This window comes from Cervus canadensis, chromosome 4, assembly GCF_019320065.1.
Source record: "Cervus canadensis isolate Bull #8, Minnesota chromosome 4, ASM1932006v1, whole genome shotgun sequence".
NCBI lineage: Eukaryota > Metazoa > Chordata > Mammalia > Artiodactyla > Cervidae > Cervus > Cervus canadensis.
This window is the reverse complement of record NC_057389.1, coordinates 68,210,251-68,233,293: the sequence shown is the minus strand read 5'-3', so window position 1 is coordinate 68,233,293 and position 23,043 is coordinate 68,210,251. Positions and strand designations below refer to the sequence as shown.

At 41.4% G+C, this 23,043-nt stretch overlaps 1 protein-coding gene and 1 pseudogene across 1 annotated transcript; one reads left to right on the top strand and one right to left on the bottom strand.

Annotated features, from left to right (window-relative positions):
* Nucleotides 1-601: 601 nt before the first annotated feature.
* Nucleotides 602-4,588, top strand: PROP1 (PROP paired-like homeobox 1). The gene is made up of 4 exons (XM_043464355.1): nt 602-1,097; nt 2,269-2,501; nt 3,453-3,812; nt 4,493-4,588. The coding sequence occupies exons 1-3, from the start codon at nt 989-991 to the stop codon at nt 3,789-3,791; spliced, it is 681 nt and encodes a 226-aa protein (XP_043320290.1). The 5' UTR covers nt 602-988; the 3' UTR covers nt 3,792-3,812; nt 4,493-4,588.
* Nucleotides 4,589-9,560: 4,972 nt separating this feature from the next.
* Nucleotides 9,561-10,941, bottom strand: LOC122439265 (annotated as a pseudogene).
* Nucleotides 10,942-23,043: the final 12,102 nt, after the last annotated feature.

Sequence of the window (23,043 nt, the reverse complement as noted above, 5' to 3'; positions counted from 1 at the left end):
AGGGTCAGGGTACTCTGAAGTTCTGGGCAACCTTGGAAGTTAAGGGAGTCCTGGGGGGTTCTGGGTGAATAAGGAGGTGACATATGGGAAAGGAAAGCAGAGACTACTTGAGAACTATGGTTGGCCAGAAGACTCATTCTATGCTTTACGTTGTTCTGAGGGGGTGTCCAGAGTATTCCGAGAATCAAGTTATCTAGGAGGGATCAGAATGTGCTTGTGTCTTTTAACTTTTTAGTTTCCTAGAAAGAAGTCTTTGGGAATCACCTGCATAATGAGATACCAGGCAGGCCCTACTCCTGGCCCCCATTTGTACCCCCTCTCCCTTCTCATGATGGGGTTCTGAGGAGGGGTCTCAGGCAGAATGCATTTTCTCCTTCTTCCCTTGTCTGCTCCCAGGAGGGGATTTAAAAGGACAAAAGAATTTGGCCTTCTGGGAATATGAGCTCTTGGCCCCAGTCCCTGGACCCTCCAACAGAGCACCTTCTCTCATCCGGCTTGTGATCCTCCCTTGATGATGGGGGTTTTGGTGACCAGGCAGTGATTGGATGGGCCCACAGGGGTGAGGAGGAGGTCACTCCTCCAAGACTCAGGGAGAAAAGAGGTAGTGTGGGATTGCAAGCTGGGAAAGTAGGCAGCTGAGAGCAAAGGGAGAGAACGGCATCCCAGAGAGAAAGGGTAGGGAGAGAAAAGTGGAGACTAAAACAGAGAAAAAAGAGTGAGGGCAAGACAGACAGAATGAGATCATACTTAAGTGAGGGAATGGAAAATTAGAAACAAAAGTTAGAAAAAAAGGAGAGAGGGAGAAAGACAGAGATATCTATCTATATCTATGTTTATATTTACCTAGGGAGATACAGAAAGAGGTATAAATAGAGGGAGAACAATTAAGATACCAGGCATAGAGGGGAACAGAAACTTAGAAAGACTGATTCAGAATCAGAGACTTGAGGACACAGGACTGGACTGTCTTTAGTCTCTTTTGTGAGCCATGGATGCAGAAGGGAGAAGTGAGCAGGGTAAGCAAACAAAGGAGCAAGTTTGCAGCAGCCTGTGGCCTGAGGGCTACCCAGCCGCTGAGACTGTGACCTCCTCAGTGGGTGAGTGAATCTTTTGGGTGGTGTTCCTGAGGAAGCAGCTGGTGTGTGGGCTCCATGGGGTAACTGTTTGCCATGAGGAAGATGAAGAGGAGAAATAGAAAACCAGAATCCTAGAATGTTAAAAATAAGGGAACCTTAGAAGACATGGGGAGGTACAACTTTACGCTTTACAGAGTCGGGTCACTGAGGTCCTGCCCTGAGGAGGAGGCAGAGGCAGAGCTGAAATATGTCTCCTCATTCCTGACCTTGGAGTTCACCGACTGCATAGCCTTCTCTGAGGAAGAGAGCTGGAGGGACCAGAGCTTTGGATCTGAGTAGAGCAGGGGGCTGAGGTGGACATTGAGCACCAGGTGGGGACCACCTCCTGGATCCCCACGGGGATGGGATCTTCACTCCAGACATCTTTTTTTCAGTGAGTGCCTTCCAGGTGTTTCGTTTTGCTCCTGTTCTCTCTTCCCTGACTGGCTCTCAGACTAATTAGTGTGGGGGCTTAGTAAGCCTGTAGGGAGAAGAGGCAAGCCTTTCCCACGAGCTCAGGTTCCTGCAGCCTGGTGGCCGGGCCAGGACTGGGATAGGGGAGAAGATGAAATGCATGAACGGGGAGGGTGCATCTGAGCAGAAGGGGGAGGGATGTTTCATCTTCCCAAGTGAAGGGTATAGGACGGGAACAATATAAAGTTTTAAGTTGCATGTGAGCCATGAGAGCAGGGAGCAAGTAATAGGGGTCTTAGAGACCTGGGCAATTTGTTAGGGTGTCAAAGTGAACATAAGGTACATAGGGTAAGATCCAGGAAGGTGGTATGTATACTCAGAGAGGTGGAAGGCTGTGGAGGGGCATGCGTTATATGCAGGCACATCTGGGGGAATGTAATAGGAAGGGGGCATAGGGTGCAGAAGTGAGGCAGAAAGAGCGTGAATGCCCAGGACAAATAAATCTGAGGTGTGGACCTCATCTGGAGATGGCAGCCTGAGTTAGGGGACTCAGAAACAAAGTGGAGCCAAGGCTGAGATAGATTCAGCTGCTTCTGAAAGCTGAAGAATTTCTGGTTGGGGCAGAGTGTATGAGCAACACACTGGGCTCGAGTAGACTCTGGGGATTCCAGCATATGTGGTCTGGGATGGATGGATGGGGCTCTGCGGCAGCAACCTCTCCCTCCCCTCTCCTCCTCAGACATGAACACTCGGCCTTACCGGAACCTCTCTAGTCTAAGAGTGGGAAGACCAAAGCTTTCCCCACAAGGAGGACAGAGGGGTCGGCCACACTCCCGGCGCCGTCACCGCACCACCTTCAGTCCAGGGCAGTTGGAACAGCTGGAGTCAGCTTTTGGGAGGAACCAGTACCCTGACATTTGGGCACGAGAAAGTCTCGCTCAGGACACGGGCCTCAGTGAGGCCAGAATCCAGGTGATGGCCCAGAATTCCGCGCCTCCACCCCCCAGGAAGAAATGCAGATTCAGTGCTTGGGAACTACTGGGGCATAAATTCTCAGGGCATTATAACAGAGTCTTATCCAACAGGCAAGGTAACCTCATCTGTACCAGGAATGTCACTTGAGTTTAACCCTGGCACTAACCTAATCTAACTTGAATTCCAACATCAACCCCCAGTATCGACCCCCAACCTTAATAGTGATCTGAATAGTAGAATTTCAGTCCTAACCATTCCTACACATATGTAACCTTGTCTCTAACCATGGCCTTGAAACTTGATCAGCCTGATATTCCCTTATTTCTAACCATATCTTGAGTATGTGTGTTAGTTGCTCAGCTGTGTCTGACTCCTTGCAACCCTATGGACTGTAGCCCATCCATGGCATTCTCCAGGCAAGAATACTGGAGTGGGTTGCCATTTCCTTCTCCAGTGGATCTTCTTGACCCTGAGATTGAACCCAGGTCTTCTGCAATGCAGGCAGATCATTTACCATCTGAGCCACCGGGAAACCATATCTTAGGAATCTTAATTTTAGAATAAACTATATCCTAAAGCCAACCTGGTCTATGACAATTAAACTCATCCATAGTCTTAAACTCGAATAACCCTAGAGGAAGTTTCCCATTCTCTGGGGAAGGGAAATGTCATTTTGTCATGTTTGTCTCTTTCCTGTTGGAAGTTGACATTTCTTACTCACCCAAAATTGAAGCAGGGCAAATTTAGACATGGACTGGAGGAATGGTGTGGTCTCACTTTGTCACTAGGCCTGGATCAGTTATACCTTTTGCAAGAGCTTTGCCTCCTCTGGGAATGTGGAGGAATTTTATGCTCTGTACCTTCAGACTTCAAGGAGAGAGGGTGCATGTGATAATGCCACCTGTTTGAGAGAGAGGCTCTGATGTGGCTCTTCTTCCCCCTCTTCAGGTCTGGTTCCAGAACCGCAGAGCTAAGCAGAGGAAGCAAGAGCGGTCACTGCTCCAGCCACTGGCCCACCTGTCTCCTGCCACCTTCTCTGGTTTCTTGCCCGAGCCCCCTTCTTGTCCCTACTCCTACCCAACACCACCTCCCCCAATGACCTGCTTCCCTCACCCCTACAACCATGCTCTTCCATCTCAGCCCTCCACAGGTAGTTCCTTTCCTCGACCCTACCAGTCTGAAGACTGGTACCCCAACTTGCACCCAACCCCTGCTGGTCATCTGCCCTGCCCTCCACCCCCACCCATGCTTCCCCTCAACCTTGAGCCACCAAAGTCCTGGAACTAAAGTTAAACAAGTACTGACAAGGTAATTTCCCAATCTGTGACCCTCACAAAACAGAGAAAACTGGGTGATTTCTTTTCCTTCTAAGGGTGAAGTAAAAATATGGTGAGGGGCAGTACATAGATTGGGAATGTAGGAATGGGAGATTATGATGAAGTCTCACTGAGGTGACTGAGTAAATTTAAGGAGGTGAAACTACTGGAAGATGTAGGTAAAAAACCCCAGTGTAGGTGACTAGTGGAAGGGTGGAATTGAGGGAAGCAACGGTTGCTGCTGATGAATGGAAATGGTTGTAGGATATAGAACTTTGTGGGTTTCACTCATTGAGATCACAGCTGAGAACCTTTATCCCTGTTGTTTCTAGCTGATTTCAGTAAGGCATTTGACGTATAAGTCTACTTATACATCCCTTCCCCATCACTACCACCCAAAGCTGTCATTAACGTTTGTTCATTCTATTCTGAAAATCCTGGAGAAGGGAAAGGCAACCCACTTCAGTATTCTTGCCTGGAGAAACCCATTGATAGAAGAGCCTGGTGGGCTACAGTCCATGGGGTTGCAGAGTCAGACATGACTGAAGGGACTTAGCACGCACGCATTCTGAAAATAGCTCCTGAATTTATTCCTCTCCTTTCTATTCCAGCAGACACTTTGCTTTTACTGGCCCACATTTTCTAATTAATCCTCCTTCTTGGTTCCCTTAGGTCCAGTCTTTCCCACTTCCAACAGGCCTTGCACATCTGATAATACAAGAATAGCTATCCAATGTGTTATAAACAATAAATAAATAATAACTGATATAACACATACTTAGCCTGTAACAGTCTTCAATGTTACTTTCAACCTAGCTTTTAAGTCAATTGCATGTGGTTTTGTTATTGAACAAAGGCTCTTGTGGCACAGAAAGCCAAACTCTGACAGTGAATTTTTATAGCAAAGTAAGGTTTTATTGCAGGGCTCCAAGCAAGAGAATGGAAGGCAAGTCAGATCCACTCCAACTTGGTCTTTGAGTTTGGGGTGTTTTTAAAGGAGAAGAACAAATAAGTTGAGATTAATCATCATCTTGTGACATTTCTGTGACATCTCTTAATCATAGTTGTGGAAATAAGAATATCTCTAGTTTATGATTCTCTAGTCAGGTGGTCCATGCCTGGGGCATTTGTGAGCTTATCCTGCTCTGGAGAAACAAACCTGAGTTTGTGTGTTAATAGTAATACCTACAACAGCAATTTTAGTACATTAACAATGTTATAAACAACATCAATTTTAGTTGTCTGATTCTGATTGATTAGTGTTTGGTTGACACATGACTGAGGCCAGAATAAAAGTAAATAAAGTTTTGAATAGAGAGATTAATCACAAACTCACAAAAAGGAACTCAGTTTTAGAGAGGGTCAGTTTCAGCTTCTGATAGAGAAGGAACAATTTGATTAAGGGCAAACTTTTCCATTAGCAATCCATGAGTCTTGAGGCTCATAAGAGGTCATTCCCGGTGAATTGCTTTAGTCTGAGCTCTCCCAACAGAAACATGGTGTGGTCTAGTTGGTGATGTCATTTACATACCTTATTGCTTATAAGGTACTTATTATACTCATAATTTATTTAAATGTAGGCCTACCTCACTTATTGGTAGGTCCATAGAAGAATTCTGAGTAAACAAGCCTCTAGGGATTTTTTTTTTTACAGTTTTTTATATGTATTGATATTACACAAAAAATGTCAAAACCTCTGTGATGTACAATTCCATTTCCATGTAATTATCCCCCTTGGGCCAGACTGCCTTCCAGAAAGATAATACTGATTTGCATGCCTCTCAAAATATCAGTATCAGTATCAAAAATGATTGATATTGATCATTTTGGAAAATTTGTTCCCTGACAGTGATGTTTCCTTGCTGGTTATTTTTTTTCAGTTTTCATTAATCAATTGCTAGTGAAAATTGAATATAGTTTCATGTTTATTGACAATTTACTTTTTTTTTCTCTTCTGCATTGCTTCTCTGAGTTATTTGTATATTTGTGTACTGATCTAGTCATCTTTTATTAGTGTTTCAGGAACCACAGGTGAGAGATCTCCCCTTATTTTTCCTGGCTTCACCCATATTTTCCTCATTATTTGGATCAAAATATTATGCCTTGAATCATCTTAAATTTATTTTAGTTTGTGCAGTAAAATAGTCATCTAACTTCCCCTCAATCAGCTAACTGGTTTTTCCAAAATAATTTATTTAATAGTCTAACACAGGTTTGTAAAAATGTTTTTCCACATACTAAGTTCTCATATGGGGCAGTTGTAGACTCCTAATTCTTTTCCACCAATTAGCTTCTCTATTCTGGTATCAGTTACATAGCGTCTTAATTATCAAACATTGTAAAGATTATTGATATCTCTAAAATGTTAAATTTTCTTATTCAAATACAAGGTGAATCTTGTCATTTTTTTCCAGCCTTTTCTTATGTCCCTCAGGAAACTTCTGGGTATTTTTTCATAAAACAAATCTTTTTATTTACTTATTTATTTTTAACTGGAGGATAAGTGCTTTAAAATGTTGTGTTGGGCTCTGCCAGACATCAACATGAACCAGCCATAGGTGTACATATGTTCCTTCCCTCTTAAACCTCCCTCCCACCTCCTAGCCCACCACACCCCTCGAGTTTGTCACAGACACCAGATTGATCTCCCTGTGCTGTACAGCAACTTCCCATCATCTATCTATTTTACATATGGTAATTTATATATTTCAAAGCTAGTCTCTCAATTTGTCCCACCCTCTTTCCCCATCTGTGTCCATAAGTCTGTTCTCTATGTCTGAGTCTCTATTCTTGTCCTGCAAATAGTTTCATCAGTACCATTTTTCTGGATCCCATATACCATAAAAAGAACCTTAGTAGGAGTTTTATAAATTACAAAAGTTAAGTATGCTGTTTGTAACAGTTAACTCGAAAGATTTATATATATATAAGACATATATATTATATATATGAATATATATTACCTTGAATATATATTTATATATATTAACTGGATTAATCACAAAGCCTCATGTTAAGCAAACTCAACTCAACATGAGATAAACAACATTAGTAGTGTGTTTCTGTCCACAACTTAATTTACTCATAGAAAAATACATAGATATACACACACTAATTTTTTCCTTTTTAAAAATAAAAATGAGATCCTACCACAAGTGGATATAGATATAAAAACATCTTTCAAGTGGATCACATAGATTTTACTGTTTTCATTCCATTAACTGGCAGTTTTATGAGCCACTTAACCACTCACCTGTCATTTGAGACTCACAGTTGATTTGATACTTTGTTTTGTTTTATCACCACAAACGTCGCTGCAGTTGTCTCATTAAAAGATAATTCTCAAAAAAAAAAGGTAAAATCATGACTCTCATAGATATGAAAATTTTATTTGACTCATTGTTAATAAGGCAAAGAATAACAAAGATGTCAAAGCCAATTCATAGGACAAAGAACAAACATAATTATAGATAAGAAATAGTGAAATCAATGTGTAAATGGAGGCAAAATTGTCTCCTGGTTGAGGAGGGAAGTCAACTGACCCTCTAGGGGATGGGATTTATGTACATGTCTATAAGAAACATTCAAAAAACTAAGATCATGGCACCCGGTCCCATTACTTCATGGAAAATAAATAGGGAAACAATGGAAACAGTGACAGACTTTATTTTCTTGGACTCCAAAATCACTGCAGATGGTGACTGCAGCCATGAAATTAAAAGGTGCTTGCTCCTTGGAAGAAGAGCTATGACAGCATGCCAAAAAGCAGGGACCTTACTTTACTGACAAAGGTCCATCTAGTCAGTAAAGTGGTCATGTATGGAAATGAGAGTTGGACTGTAAAGAAAGCTGAGCGCTGAAGAATTGATACTTTTGAACTGTGGTATTGGAGAAGACTCTTGAGAGGCCCTTGGAGACCCAACCAGTCCATCCTAAAGGAAATCAGTCCTGAATATTCATTGGAAGGACTGATGCTGAAGCTGAAACTCCAATACTTTGGCCACCTGATGCAAAGAACTGACTCAATGGAAAAGACCCTGATGCTGGGAAAGATAGAAGGTGGGAGGATAAGGGGCTGAGAGAGGATGAGATAGTTGGATGGCATCACTGACTTGATGGACACGAGTTTGAGCAAGCTCCGGGAGTTGATGATGGACAGGGAAGCCTGGTGTGCTACAGTCCATGGGGTCACAGAGTCAGACAGGACTGAGCAACTGAACTGAACTGAACTGAACTGATGGTTTTAAAATCTATTCTTGGTTCTGTACTCCAGAGTTGGGTCTCTTGGTAGCTTTCCAGGATCATACAAGCATTGGCATGTACCTGGGGTCCCCCTCACTTTTCGCCTCTTGCTGGTTGTGAAATGAAATATTTTTGTGAAATAAAATATTTTCTGCTATACTAATAAAAAAGCCATGCCACAGTCATCAGGGATTCCAGCCTTCCAAATGTAAATTTCTGAGCCCAGGTGAAACAATACCAGCTATCTGGCAGCCATCAGCCAGGGCTGAGGACCTAGGGTAGGGTGTGAGAAACATAAGAGGCAGCCAACTGCCATGCCCACTACCCCTTATGGTAAATGAGGAATTAAGGATGAGAACAATCAAAAAGCAGGACTTGGTTCCAGATAGCTGAGATACATATGAAAGAAATGATTTCAGTAAACCTGGACACTTGCATTTTCCCATACGTTTAGTTGTGTCCAACTCTCTGTGACTGCAGCATGCCAGACTTCCCTGTCCTTCACCATCTCCCAGAGCTTACTCAAACTCATGTCCATTGAATTGGTGATGCCATTCAAACATCTCATCCTCTGCTGTCCCCTTCTCCTCCTGCCCTCAATCTTTCCCAGCATCAGGGTCTTTGCTAATGAGTCGGCTCTTCGCATTATGTGGCCAAAGTATTGGAGCTTCAGCTTAAGCATCAGAGTGCTAAATCCCTTAACACGAGAGATCTGGTTTTGTTACTGAGTCCAAGTTTGCTTTGCTCACCCCAGGATAGACCAATAAATCCTAGGGACGAGGTGTTGAGATAAAGAAGGCACTTTATTCTGGGAACTGGTTGACCAAGAAGACGGCAGGCTAGTGGCTCAAAATAAGGCTCAAAAAACCCACCTTGTTGGGGCCTGGATGCCAGGTTCTTTTATGGATCAGAGATAGAGGAGGTGAGGAAACAAAGTAAAAAGACCATTCAATTCTTGCAAGTATCTTCTAGAGCTGCAAGCCTCAGGCAGGGGGATATGTTAGTTTTATTTTGTTCACTGGTGGGCTGAGTTGAACAGGCATGCTCAGTTGCCTCTGACTGTTTGAGACCCCATGGACTGCAGTCTGCCAGTCTCCTCTGTCCATGGGATTTTCCAGGCAAGAATACTGGAGTGGGTTGCCATATCCTTCTCCAAGGGGATCTTCCCAACCCGGGGACTGAACCCACATCTCCTGTGTTTCCTGCTTTGGTAGGTGGATTTTTTTTCCTCATACATTTTTTAATGGGTCTCAAATTCTGTGACAGATTTTTGATCAAGTTGTTTTCTTTAGAAAGCACTGATTTTAAAAACTAATAAACTGCCACACACAAAACATACAGTGCACAAAACATTCTCCTTTCCTTCTGAAGGAAGATGCATTGTTATAATTAACCAGTATTTTACTATTAAACTTAAATGGCCAATTGAGACAAACAGTTCTGAGACTGTTCTTCCACCACTGATTAAGACTGGGGTGGCAGGTATTGGGGATAATACTCATTTAACCTGAGCTTTCTGGGTAGAATTGGTGACTTTGCCAGCTCCAGCTGCCTTCTTGTCCACTGCTTTGATGACACCCACAGCGACCATCTCTCATGTCACGCACAGCAAAACAGCCCGGGAGAGGATAGTTAGAGAAGGTCTTGACACACATGGGCTTACCAGGAACCATATCAATGATGGCAGCAACACCAGATTTCAAGAATTAGGGCCATCTTCCGGCTTTTTCCCAGAATGATGGTCAATCTTCTCCTTCAGCTCAGCAAACTTGCAAGCAATGTGAGCTGTGTGACAATCCAGCACAGGTGCATACCCAGCACTGATTTGGCCTGGATGGTTCAAAATAATCATCTGAGCTGTGAAGCCAGCTGCTTCCATTGGTGGGTCCCTTTTTGCTGTCACCAGCCACTTTGTCACGATGAACATCTTTGACAGACACGTCCTTGACATTGAAGCCCACATTGTCCCCAGGAAGGGCTTCTCTCAATGCTTCATGGTGCATTTCTACAGACTTCACTTTGGTTGTTACATTGACTGGAGCAAAGGTGACCACCATGCCAGGTTTGAGAACACCAGTCTCCACTCGACCCACAAGGACAGTACCAATACCACCAATTTTATACACATCCTGGGAGGGCAAACACAAGGATTTGTCAGCTGGTTGAATTGGTGGGAGGATGCAATCCAGAGCTTCAAGCAGGGTGGTTCCACTAGCAATGCTGTCCTTATGGGTGAATTTCCATCCCTTGAACCACACATGTTAACACTTGGCTCCAGCATGTTGTCACCATTCCAGCCAGAAATTGGCACAAATGCTACTGTGTCAGGGTTGTAGCCCATTTTCTTAATGTAGGCGCTGACTTCCTTGACAATTTCCTTGTATCTCTTCTGGCTGTAGGGTGGCTCCATGGAATCCATTTTGTTAACTCCAACAATTAGTTGTTTCACACCCAGAGTATAAGCCAGAAGGGCATGCTCGTGGGTCTGCCCGTTCTTGGAGATACTGGCTTCAAATTCACCAACCTCAGCAGCAACAATCAGGAGAGCACAGTCAGCCTGGGATGTGCCTGTAATCATGTTTTTGATGAAGTCTCTGTGTCCTGGGGCATCAAAGATGGTAGCATGGTACTTGCTGGTCTCAGATTTCCACAGGCATATATCAGTGGTGATACCATGCTCACGTTTAGCTTTCAGTTTCTCCAAGACCCAGGCATACTTGAAGAACCTTTCCCATCTCGGCAGCCTCCTTCTCGAACGTTTCAATTGTTCTCTTGTCGATCCCGCCACATCTGTAGATCAGATGGCCAGTCGTGGTAGACTTCCCTGAATCTACGTGCCCAATGACAGTGATGTTGATGTGGGTCTTTTCCTTTCCCATTTTCACTTAGGTTTAATGATGGTTTTCACAACACCTGTGTCCTTGAGAAAAAGCTGGTAGGTGGATTCTTTACCACAGAGTCACCTGGGAAACCCCAGGTAGGCAGGGTCAGGCTATCTCCCTGAGGTAGGCCGTTTTGTATGCCTACAGTAATAAAAGCGACAAGCTAAGGGATAAAGTCACAGAAGCAAAGCCAGGATGAATTCAAAACCCTTCCCAGTTATAGTTTTTCTTAATTAATCTTTTAATATTCGGATTACATGCCCTTTTTTGCAAGCTTCTATATAACCTGGCTCCTCCCCTCGCACCATACCAACCCTCCCACCCCCAACACAGAAACAGTTCTCTCCAGGTCACCATCAATGGCTTGTCTGGAGGACTCTGCCTCTCTGCTTGACTGTAAACTAAAATGCCACTGCTCAGCTCATGGAGAGATAGTTTGTACCTGCCCACCTGTGAACAGGAGAGATGAACACACCCCTTCCAAAGGCTGGCCATTCTCTTGGAGATGTTTTGGAAGACTGAAGACCCTTTCAGTTTACTTCCCCACGGCCTCTCACTCTCTATTCTGCCTTTTGACTTTACTTCCTCATTGCTTCTTTCTCTCTGGCATAAAAGAACCTGGCATCCAGACCCCAATAAGATGGTTATTTTGAGGCACTAACCTGCTGTCTTGGTCTGCTAGCTTCTTGATTCAAGTCATTTTCCTTGCCTCAACACCTCATCCCTTGGATTCACTGGCCTGTCTTGCCAGAGCAAGTCCAGAGCAAGCCTGGACTCAGTAACACAGTCACCATCCACAGTGATTTGGGGGCCCCAGAAAATAAAGTCTGTCACTATTTCCATTCTTTCCCCATCTATTTGTCTTGAAATGATGGGACTGGATGCCATGATCTTCATTTTCTGAATGTTGAGTTTCAAGCCAGCTTTTTCACTCTCCTCTCTCACCTTCATCAAGAGTCTCTTTAGTTCCTCCTTGCTTTCTGCTATAAAAGTGGTGTCATCTGAATATTGGAGGTTATTGATATTTCTCCCAGAAATCTTGATTACAGCTTGTGCTGTCTCCACCTAGACCCTATTCCCTCCTGTATGAGAGACTTCTCCAGTTCAGTCAAGTTCCCATACTGCACATCTAGGTGCAGTCTCCACCATCCACCAGAGCAAACAGCGTCCTCTTTCATTCAACATCTCCCTGTTTTGGCTCAGCTGCACTTCAGAGGATAACATCTAGGAATAGCTCTTGTAGACCCAGGAAGCAAGATCAGTGCCATTAGGGCAGGGAATCATGGTACAGGGGACCTAGGTATGGCATCTAAGGGAGAAGGAGCCAGGGCTCAACGTGGCAAGCTCCATGGACCTCAAGAGCTTCTCACCTGGTGGAGACAGGAGCAGTTGGATGAGGACCAAAGAGGGCCCTCAAAGCATTGGGTCCAGAGTAGGGGTCCCAGTGCCAGGCTCTAAGACTGTACTGGGTGGATTTTCCCCACAGGGGCTCCTCCTAGCCAAATCCTCCTGCTATTTGTCAGGTTTTTTTTTTTTTTTTTTTTCAAATTCTCCTGTGATTAAAATGCTCACTCTTTTCTACACTAGAAACAATAGCTGAAATCAAAGTCCCAGTACAAGAGAAGCTCCAAGACTCTATCTCTTTTGAATTTTGTCAGTTAGCTTCAGGGTTTTCCAAATTTCTTCTTCAGAAATTGTCACTGACCAAAATCTTGGCCTTCTCTGCCCACTGAAGCCGAATGAAAAAATACAGAGACAAAGTTTGGAGGAAACAAAAAGGTGGCTTTAATTCTCAACTGGCAGACAGGGGAACACAGTAGGCTCTTGCCTCAAGAACTGTGCCCCCCACCCCCACCTTCATGAGGAGTCTAAGGGCTTATATAAGGCAAGGACTTGCAGTCAGGAGTCTGTGATGGGGAATAAAGGTGATAGGATCTTGATTTCTTCCTCTTGCATTGTTTCAAAGACAGTCATAAACTGGTGTCAGTAACCCAGTAATTGAGTGTGGCCATTTGGTAGCTTTGAGGCCTTCTTTCTGATATGTAACTACAAGGGGAAGGGTGTTGTAAAGGTAAACACCAGATAGGGGATGTATTTAGCACACATTAAAGGGAAAAATGTGAACTGTAGCTTCCGCAGAGTTAAGGGGCAGAAAAGCAAGCTTAGTTACAGACATTCAGAATTAGGAGTAGGTAAGTAAAACACGGGGAATGTTCAGGCCTGCTTACTGTTCTCTTTATCTTCTTTGTTCTCAGGAAAGGGAAAAACTCATTCCTCTTTTTCCCTTTTCACTGCAACAAAATCCCCCCTGTCAGTGTATTCCCTCCATTATCACTGGAGGAAGGGAACTAGGTGGTGTTCTTATCTGTCTGAGGACAAAACTTCAGTTTTGCTTTGTTTGACAATCACCAGCAGTTCAGCCCACTGGCCCATCTATCTCCTACTTCAAGTATTCCTTGAGAGACGTGAACCCCAAGAAATCTTAATTGAGGTTATGAAGGACAGATGGACAGTCTTCTGCTCGTAGACCCTACTTAGTTAGGGTCACAGAGCTTTCACCTTGTTTTATTAAGGGTTCCCAGGGTGACTTTTGTGGATATTCCTGCAGGATCTGTTCAGAGGAATAGCTGTAATCTTTTGGGGGCATGGATTTTCTTTCTGCATCATGATTATCTTGATGTAAATGTGTTGTCATCTGAGGGAGATAAAACTTAACAGATATTTTTTAAAAAACAGAGGTTATAAATCAGTAAAAGAGTTATTGTAACTAGGGGTCAAAGAGAGAATAAGAACCAAGTTATGTTTGGTGACAATTTTGATTGTGGTCCAGGTAGGGTCAGTGCTTGGGTCATCCTCTCCAAAGGAATGGAGCCATTTGGACTCAGAAGTAATTGAAGGAATGGCAACCTGAACATTAATAGACAAAATAGAGAAAGTTAAGCCTAAGATTTAAGTCTGAATCTTAATTTATATTTAACACTTGGAGAAGACTTGTAGCCAGGTAGCCAGTTATCTAGGTTTATCTAAGTAGGTCTTAACCTTTAATGTGGCTATGGGTCATTATGCATTTTTTCCCCCCAACATATGATCTAGAGCAATTTCATTGTTAAAATATATAACAGTTACAAGAAAAGACCTTTTAAAAATAAGGTTGTAGTCACCTGCTGCTGGCAGATTTTGTTTTTAGAATGTCTGATGGCATCTTAAGTCTGACACAGCTCAGAAAACTCAAGTTCTTAACAAAACAAGGACTTGTCTGAAATCACACCATAGTGTCACCTACTGATTTTCATAGCTACTCTATTTTGACTTTAATTGTGATTTTTCCTTAGTAGCCAAAACAACTGTCCCTGTCGACGATGTTAGTGTCTCTCTAGGTATGAGAAGATGCAAGAATCAGGGCTCATAAAAATCTCCTGAAAGTGTCTAACTATCTGAAGACCTTTTCAGGCAGTTTTTCCAGAGCACAGAGTGCCTCATTCCTAATTTCCACACTGAATTCCTTTCAGGGAGTACTGAAGGTGAGCTGCTTCAGTGGCCATGATTTAAACTTTGTAAAGATAGATGGCAAGTGCCAATTTCTAATTGGCAGAGCCCCTTCAAGGTCATGAATCTGATGGGGGCATTGGCTTGGGGGCATTACATGACCATTTTGTCCCATGGTGCTAGGAATGGTCATTCCCAGGTCTTGTGAAGATTTCATTGACAGGCCACTCAATGTGCTGTTACTAGAATAGGCCATAAAAGAGTATTCAAAATTCTCTGGACTGCTTGTACTTACTGGTCTCTTGTGGTCCAGGAAGATATTCCCTTTTGTTGTTTCTTCTCATATCTAGAGTTACACTGTTACAATCATTGATCTCATATTAATTGTATATTATCATTTTATCAGTGGCTCAGTCACACACTTGATAAGGTAAGGGACAACCCTTTATGAAACAGGCAATATATGTAGCTAGCAGTAATAGTAAGGTCATAAGTAAAGAACTTCCATAAAGAACTTCCATTAGGTGTAGCCCAGTATATTCCAGTATATACCCAAGTCATCTGACTTAGTTTGTTCTATACCAATCCTTATTTCTTAGGGAAACTATATATTGGTATTGTCCATAAGGCACCCACACTATTTTCTAGTGTTACTAGACTGATTATCCTTAGTATGATTTGTTCCCAGTATAGAAGAGCCTTTAAGTTTAAATTACTATAGCCTAATGTTAACTAAATCCATCCCATAACTGTGGGAGATTTTACTCCTTGGTTGAAATTTTGTTTGTTGCTCTGATTGAACTTGAGTAATAGTGGAAAATATTTTTTATGGCCAAGGTTAGGGCAGGTATTATTGATTGATAACATGAGGGGACCTCATCTTGTTATATCAATAGTGGCCTGAACATGAGTAAAAAAATTTTTTTTTATTGTGAGGGTGTTAACCTCTTGATCAGGGAAGGCTTTATCCCATCAAATAAAAATGAGGTTTGTCAGGGGGCTGGGAAAAGCCAAGTAGCTGTCTTGGATCTCCCATAGCCTTGACTGTTTGATTTAAATGTTATTCACTTAGCCAAAATAACAATGGAAGGTTTCACAGGCAAAGTTCAACATCTCAAGAAAACTTGTACCATGGACAAAATTCTTTCCTTTGGGTTCCACTTTTCACAAGCCCCCCCCCCCCCACTTTTTTTTAACTTTCTGTATCTTTTTCCATTCAAAAACAGTCACCTGTAAGCCAGACCTACTTCCTCTGTTTTTTGGCGGGATGTTTAAATATCAGGCAAGGTGGGCTGTGTATCTCAAGGACATCATAAGAGTTAATGTTAAGGTTTTTTTCTAGGCATGTTTTCAACAAGCTAGCTGTTTTTAATTGCATATGCAAAAAGAACTGGTTTGTAATTGCAAAAGAAATTTTGTCTTAGCCAATTTTCTCTGGGGTCTAAAGGATATTGTGGCCACACTTTTCTCTTTCTGTGGTCTTAATTTTGATATTACTTTTTAGAAGTAGAGATAACTCATATACAATGTGTACATAAACATAAACAGGCAGACTAGAGATCTCATATCGCCCATTGCTCTTTGGGTAATATGGACATTTAAATAGTATTCATTCTTTCAGCTATGAGCAGGGTATATCTTTCCATTAATTTGTGTCTCCTTCAATTTCATTCATCAATATCTTATAATTTTATTGTACAAATCTTATGCCTCCCCAGTTAAATATATTCCTAGGTATTTAATTTTTTTGATGTAATTGTAAAAGGGATTATTTCTTAATTTCTATTTTGATAGTTTGTAGCTAATGTATAGAAGTGCAACAGGTTTGCAACTGATTTTCTGTTCTGCACATTGTTGACTTCATTCATGTTTAACAATTTTTTGGTGGTATCTAGCATTTTCTAAACATAAAATTATGTTATCTATACCTGGTTACAGTTTTACTTCTTCCTTCCAATTTAAAGATATTTTGTCTTTTCCTTGCACCATTTCTCTGACTAGAACTTCCAATACTATTTTGAATAAAAGCAGCAAGAGAAAAGACAATATATGGAAGGAAATTTGTAAACCTTAAGAATAACAGATTAATAAAAAGTGTGTTGCTGTTATTCAGTTGCACAGTCGTGTGCAACTTTTTGCAGACCTCATGGGCTGCAGCATACCAGGCTTCTCTGTCCTTCACCATCTCCCAAAGTTTGCTCAAACTCATGTCCATCAAGTTGGTAACACCAAACAGCCATCTTGTCCTCTGTCGTCCCCTTCTCCTCCTGCCTTCAATCTTTCCCAGCATCAGGGTCTCTTCCAATGAGTCAGCTATTTGCATCAGGTGGCCAAAGTATTGACACTTCAGCTTTAGCATCAGTCCTTCCAATGAATATTTAGGGTTGATTTCCTTTAGGAAACTGGTTTGATCTCCTTGGAACCCAAGGGACTCTCAGAAGTCTTCTCCAACATCACAGTTTGAAAGCATCAGTTCTTTGGTGCTCAGCCTTGTTTATGGTCCAACTCTCATATCCGTACATGACTACTGGAAAAGCCATAGCTTTGACTACACAGACCTTTGTCAGCAAAGTCAAGTCTCTGCTTACCAGGTGAGTCCGAGAGCCCATAGATGCTATAGGACTGGGTCAGAGAAAATGATATCCAAGAATGTTTACCTGAGGTCATTTGAGATCCATTCCTGCCTAACCTCGAGCATGAAAATTATTGTGGCTTTTTGCTTGATTGCCTCATTAATTAACTAATATATTTATTTATTATGCCCAAAGAGAATGGAATATTATACTCTGCAATGCAGGGTCAATGTTGAAAGTTGAATGGAAGCCGGATTAAAAGAATGAATGGTAGGGGTGCAGTGATTTCAGTAAAAGTAGAATATAAGTTCAAGGACATTTGCAGTTAACTGGAATAGAGAAATATCCTTTTAGCTGAGGAGAGATACACAATGAAGTGATGAGATTTCTTTTTAGCTTTAAGACAGCGCATATTTGACTGTTTACATATTAATGAGGAAAACCCAGTCCAAGGAATGCCTGAAAATGTATTCTTGCAATAACAGTTCTTGAGACACACCTCTCAAGACACACATCTCATTGTGGGTGTTCACATGAAAGGAAATTGTATAATATGTTTACTTTCCATTTATTTTGTTATCTGTGAAGCTGAATGTATTTTTGGGTTTGTTAGATACATATTTTCTCCACTGTAAATTGTCTCTAGGAGTCCTTTCTTTTTGTATAGTGAGGTCATAGTGTTTTTATTCCCATTTTTCCATTTGTTAAAAAGATAAAGAGTTTTTTGTTTTATTGTTTTAACCAACTGGGTGTTTTATATTTGGTTAATTTATGTGCGCATAGGTTTCTTGTTGAGGAGAGGAATACTAATTTTCTAGAGATATTGGGAGATATCCCTGTCACAAGTCAATATTTTGGAAGTTCATGGGACCTAGTAAACACAGGTCATCAGTCTTGGATTTGGAAGAAACAGTAACTGAAGGTTGGGATAATGATAATGGTGAATTGTGTCAGATTTGTGATCTGCAAAGGAGAGAATTTTGCTACAGGACCAGAGACGAGGCTTCAGTCACTCAGAGCTTCATATGGCAAAAGCTTTATTGGTGAAGAAGGGATAGAGAATGCTTCTAACATAGACATCAGAAGAGGGCAGAGTGCCCCATCACTAGTCTTTAGCAAGGGAGCTATATAGTTTTTTTAATTGGTTACTAACAATAGATCAAAAGAATGCCTCAAGGTTGGCAAGGTCTTACCAGACCCACACCCAGGACATACATTTTAAGGTAACAGAATTAGTCAGAAGGTTCTTAAGGAGAAACATGTTCTCAAGCAAGATACATTGTTGTTATATAATCATTAGTATGCAGCTTAAGAAAAAACATACCCATGATGAAAGTGAAAGAGGGGAGTGAAAAAGTTGGCTTAAAGCTCAACATTCAGAAAACTAAGATCATGGCATCTGGTCCCATCACTTCATGGCAAATACATGGGAAACAGTGGAAGCAGTGTCAGACTTTACTTTTTGAGGCTCCAAAATCACTGCAGATGGTGATTGCAGCCATGAAATGAAAAAACGCTTACTCTTGGAAGGAAAGTTATGACCAACCTAGATAGCATATTAAAAAGCAGAGACATTACTTTGCCAACAAAGGTCTGTCTAGTCAAGGCTATGGTTTTTCCAGTGGTCATGTATGAATGTGAGAGTTGGACTGTGAAGAAAGCTGAGTGCCAAAGAATTGATGCTTTTGAACTGTGGTGTTGGAGAAGACTCTTGAGAGTCCCTTGGACTGCAAGAAGATCCAACCAGTCCATCCTAAAGGAGATCAGTCCTGGGTGTTCATTGGAAGGACTGATGCTGAAGCTGAAACTCCAATATTTTGGCCACCTCATGTGAAGAGTTGACTCATTGGAAAAGACCCTGATGCTGGGAGGGATTGGGGGCAGGAGGAGAAGGGGACGATGAGATGGCTGGATGGCATCACCGACTCGATGAACATGAGTTTGAGTAAACTCCGGGAGTTGGTGATGGACAGGGAGGCCCGGCGTGATGTGATTCATGGGGTCACAAAGAGTTGGACACGACTGAGCGACTGAACTGAACTGAGCAAGATGAGTTATTTTGTTGTGTAATCAATAGCTCTGGGCTTAAAGAAAGTTAGTTTTAGAAGAAGTAGTTTGTTGCCATAACAACTCAGAGTTTAAGAAAAAAATGTCTTGTGTGACTAAGAGGCAGAAATGTAGAAAAAAAGTTTGTTCTTATCTCCGCTGGACCCCTTTCAACTCCTCGAGGGTGCCAGACTCCTTATCAATCTACATACGAATTAATTCTCTCAATAAGCTGTAAAGAGCTGAAACCTGTGGAATGCAGGAGAGTTCATGGAGAAGGAAGAATAAAGACTAGATTCACCTGACTTCTAATCTGATCTCCTGGGAACAGAGAATGAACAGGAATCATTTTCTTTGCGTTCACACCAGTGTTCCCACAGGGAATTCATGTGCTCAGAGGTGGGAGTAACAATGGAAACAGTGCCTAATGAGCATCCTAGGGAGCTATAACTATTTCTACTACAGCCCCACAATGTGTAAATCCGTGGTACTGGAAGGACTTGGTTGTTGCATTTGGAGTCCCTATTGCAGCTCAGAAACCAATGTTTTAGTCCTTCCTATTGGCCTGTTTGGGAACAGAGCTTCAACTTCCATCATTAATTACCCAGAGAGTAATTCAGACATCTGCACAGAGATTCTCCTGTTACAGACATTACCCAGGTACATCTGAGAACTCAGTAGGTATGTGAAGAAAGGTTCAGAGGGAAATGGACCAGAAAATTTTTACCTAAGTTCACCTGAGACCCAAACAACCCTAGCCCTGAGATGAGAGATTGTCATGTTTCTTTGTTAGGTAGACTAATTCATCTACAATTAATTTATATATATCTATATCTATCTATCTATCTATCTATCTATCTATCTATCTATCTATCTATCTATATATGTATATGTATGTATATATACCTAAAAAAGAAATGTCTTTTCAACTCAGAAATATGAGGGTCACTGTTATAACTAATAGCTGGGAAGGAAGTTCAGTTTAATGAGGATGAAGAAGGAAAGGAAGCATAAAATGGTTCCAGTAAAATTAGAACACAGTTGAGGAGGTTTACAGTTAAGGGGAATTATAAACTAGAGTATTAAGTTTGAAGACTTGTGCACTGTATTGAAGTCACTTTTTAAATATTTAAGATGGGGTGAAATTGAATATGTTTGTGTGTTTATTAGAAAGACTCAGACTAAGGGAGATGAAGTAGTTTGCAACATCAGTTCCTAAGGCAAAGAATTCACAGTTGTCTCAGTTCAGTTCAGTTTAGTTTAGTTGCTCAGTTGTGTCCAACTCTTTGCTACCCCATGGACTGCAGCACGCCAGGCTTCCCTGTCCATCACCAACTCCCAGAGCTTGCTCATACTCATGTCCATTGAGTCAGTGATGCCATCCAGCCATCTCATCTTCTGTCGGCCCCTTCTCCTCCTGCCTTCAATCTTTCCCAGCATCATGATCTTTTCCAGTGAGTCAGTTCTTCACATCAGGTGGCCAAAGTATTGTAGCTTCAGCTCCAGCATTAGTGAATATTCAGGACTGAATATTCACGACTTAATTCCTTTAGGATTGAACGGTTGGATCTCCTGTCAGTCCAAGGGACTCTCAAGAGTCTTCTCCAATGCCACAGTTCAATAGCATCAATTCTTCAGTGCTCAGTTTTCTTTATAGTCCAACTCTCACATCCATACATGACTACTGGAAAAACCACAGCTTCGACTAGATGGACCTTTGTTGGCAAAGTAACATCTCTGCTTTTAAATATGCTGTCTAGGTTGGTCATAACTTTTCTTCCAAGGAGCAAGTGTCTTTTAATTTCATGGCTTCAGTCACCATATGCAGTGATTTTGGAGCACCCAAAAATTAGTTATTCATATGGGAAACAAATTGTACTTAATATGAAAAAAAGTGGTATGCTAACAAGCTTTACAATCATTTCACTGTCTAGAGGTGGGGAAGCAATGGTGACATTTGAAAGGTAGAAGAAAAAAATCAGGCCCATCTCATCAACAGTTGAATACCTTTCATTTATTGCCAGAAGGGAACTATTCTGAGATTTTTACGTACATTGAATACATATGTCAAGCACCTCCAGACAATGGATACTACTCTGCTCACTATTTATGGTTCCTCATTGCTGTGCGGGCTTTTCTCCAGTTGTGGTGAGCAGGGGCTACTCTCTAATTGCGGGTATGCGGGCTTCTCACTGCAGTGAGTTCTCTTGTTGCAGAGCACTGGCTCCAGGGCCCGCAGGCTTCGGTAGTCGCAGCTCATGGCCTGAGCAGTTGCGGTTTCTGAGCTCTAGAGCACAGGCTCAATAGTTGTGGGCATAGGTTTAGTTGCTCCATGGCATGTGGGATGTCTTCCCAGACGAGGGATTGAAACTGTGTCTCCTGCATTGGCAAGCAGATTCTTTACCCCTGAGCCATCAGGGAAGCCCCAAATCTATATTTTTAATGGAACTTTATTTTATAATGTTAGCATACAGAATGTGTTTTGCATAAGTGATCATTAATATACCATTTAGGTAAATATGTGAACTCAAAACCACCAAACTCTTTGGTCAAAGATATAATACTCATAATCGAAACAGCAGTGTTCAGGGTTGGGCTGTACACAGGAGCATTTTATGGTTAAGTTTCCTGAGAGTGTAAGAAGTTTAACAGAAAGTCAAATATTGTTCTGCTTACTATTTGAAAGAGAATTGTTAGTCAACAGCAATACCATACGAAATGCACCTGACCTTTTATGATCTCAGAAGCTAAGCAGGGTTAGGACTGGTTGGTACTTGGATGATGGGAAACCACCTGGGAATACTGGGTGCTGTAGGCTTAAAAGTAAATAAAGAAAAGAAAATATCAACACTTACAGTGGTTCAGTTGGCTTCTCATGGAAAAGCAATTAGCATGTGGTAGATCCAGGATTCAACGCTCAGTTTTCTGATACCCCAAATTTGCATATAATACCATTTAAAAAATCTCTCATATTTTCATCTTTCATCTTTAAAAATGTTCAATAGTTATTTTACCTTGTATATTTTCTGCTGTAAATTGAGAATTTATTTCCTAGGTGAATTTATCTAACAGAATATTTAATCAATAAAAGGTCATAACGTTATAAAATATTCCTTGTTTCTCTGAAGAATAAATTGTGAGTTTTTTTCCTCCTTTTATTAGGTCTTCTATGCATTTAGGGGATATAGTTTGGAATGCTGCCAGAACCAGAAAAGAGTAACTCTCATCATAATCTCTCAGAAACTACCTGAGCATTCTAGATCATTTTATCTCTGATGTGTAGATCTCTTCTTTCACTTTCCATTTTTGAATCTTTTTTATGTTTCCTTAAATACTAGACATAAAATGGGCATATAAATATAGATCTTCATGTTGACATGTCCTTGAGAGAATTATCAATTGGAATTGTGTACTATTTCTACATTCTTTTTTAATTGAAGTGACATTGGTTTATAACATTATGTAGTTTTTACATATACAACATTATATTTTGAGTTCTACTACACTGTATTCACTACCAAAATATTAGTTCCCAACTATCACCACATAGTTGTTCATCTTTATTCATTTTACCTCCCCCTCCTCTCTCCTCTGGGAACTATTCTGTTCTCTATATCTAAGTGTTTCTTTTTATGTGAATTGGTTTGTTCACTTATTTAATTTTTTTTTCTTATATACCACACATGGCTGAAATCATATGGTATCTGTCTTTTTGCCTCTGACTTATTTCCTTCCATCATACCCTCGAGGTCTAGATGGACCTTTGTAAAAAAAAATGTCAGTAGTTTTTCTTTTATTTTAGCCAAGCAATACTCCATTGTAGATACATACCACATTTTTTTTATCCATTCATCTGTCAATACACACTCAGGTTGCTTCCATATCTTGGCTATTGTAAATAATGCTGTAGTTAATATTGGCATGCATATATCTTTTCAAATTAGTGTTTGAGGGTTTTTTGGGGAGGAGGGGCATAAATATCCAGAAGTAGAAT

Excerpts from the sequence above, each read along its gene's own strand:
- PROP1 (XM_043464355.1), top strand. The coding sequence starts at position 989 with ATGGATGCAGAAGGGAGAAGTGAGCAGGGTAAGCAAACAAAGGAGCAA. Across the intron at positions 1,098-2,268 it reads GACTGTGACCTCCTCAGTGG|ACATGAACACTCGGCCTTAC; the intron begins GTGAGTGAATCT and ends TCTCCTCCTCAG. Across the intron at positions 2,502-3,452 it reads TCAGTGAGGCCAGAATCCAG|GTCTGGTTCCAGAACCGCAG; the intron begins GTGATGGCCCAG and ends CCCCCTCTTCAG.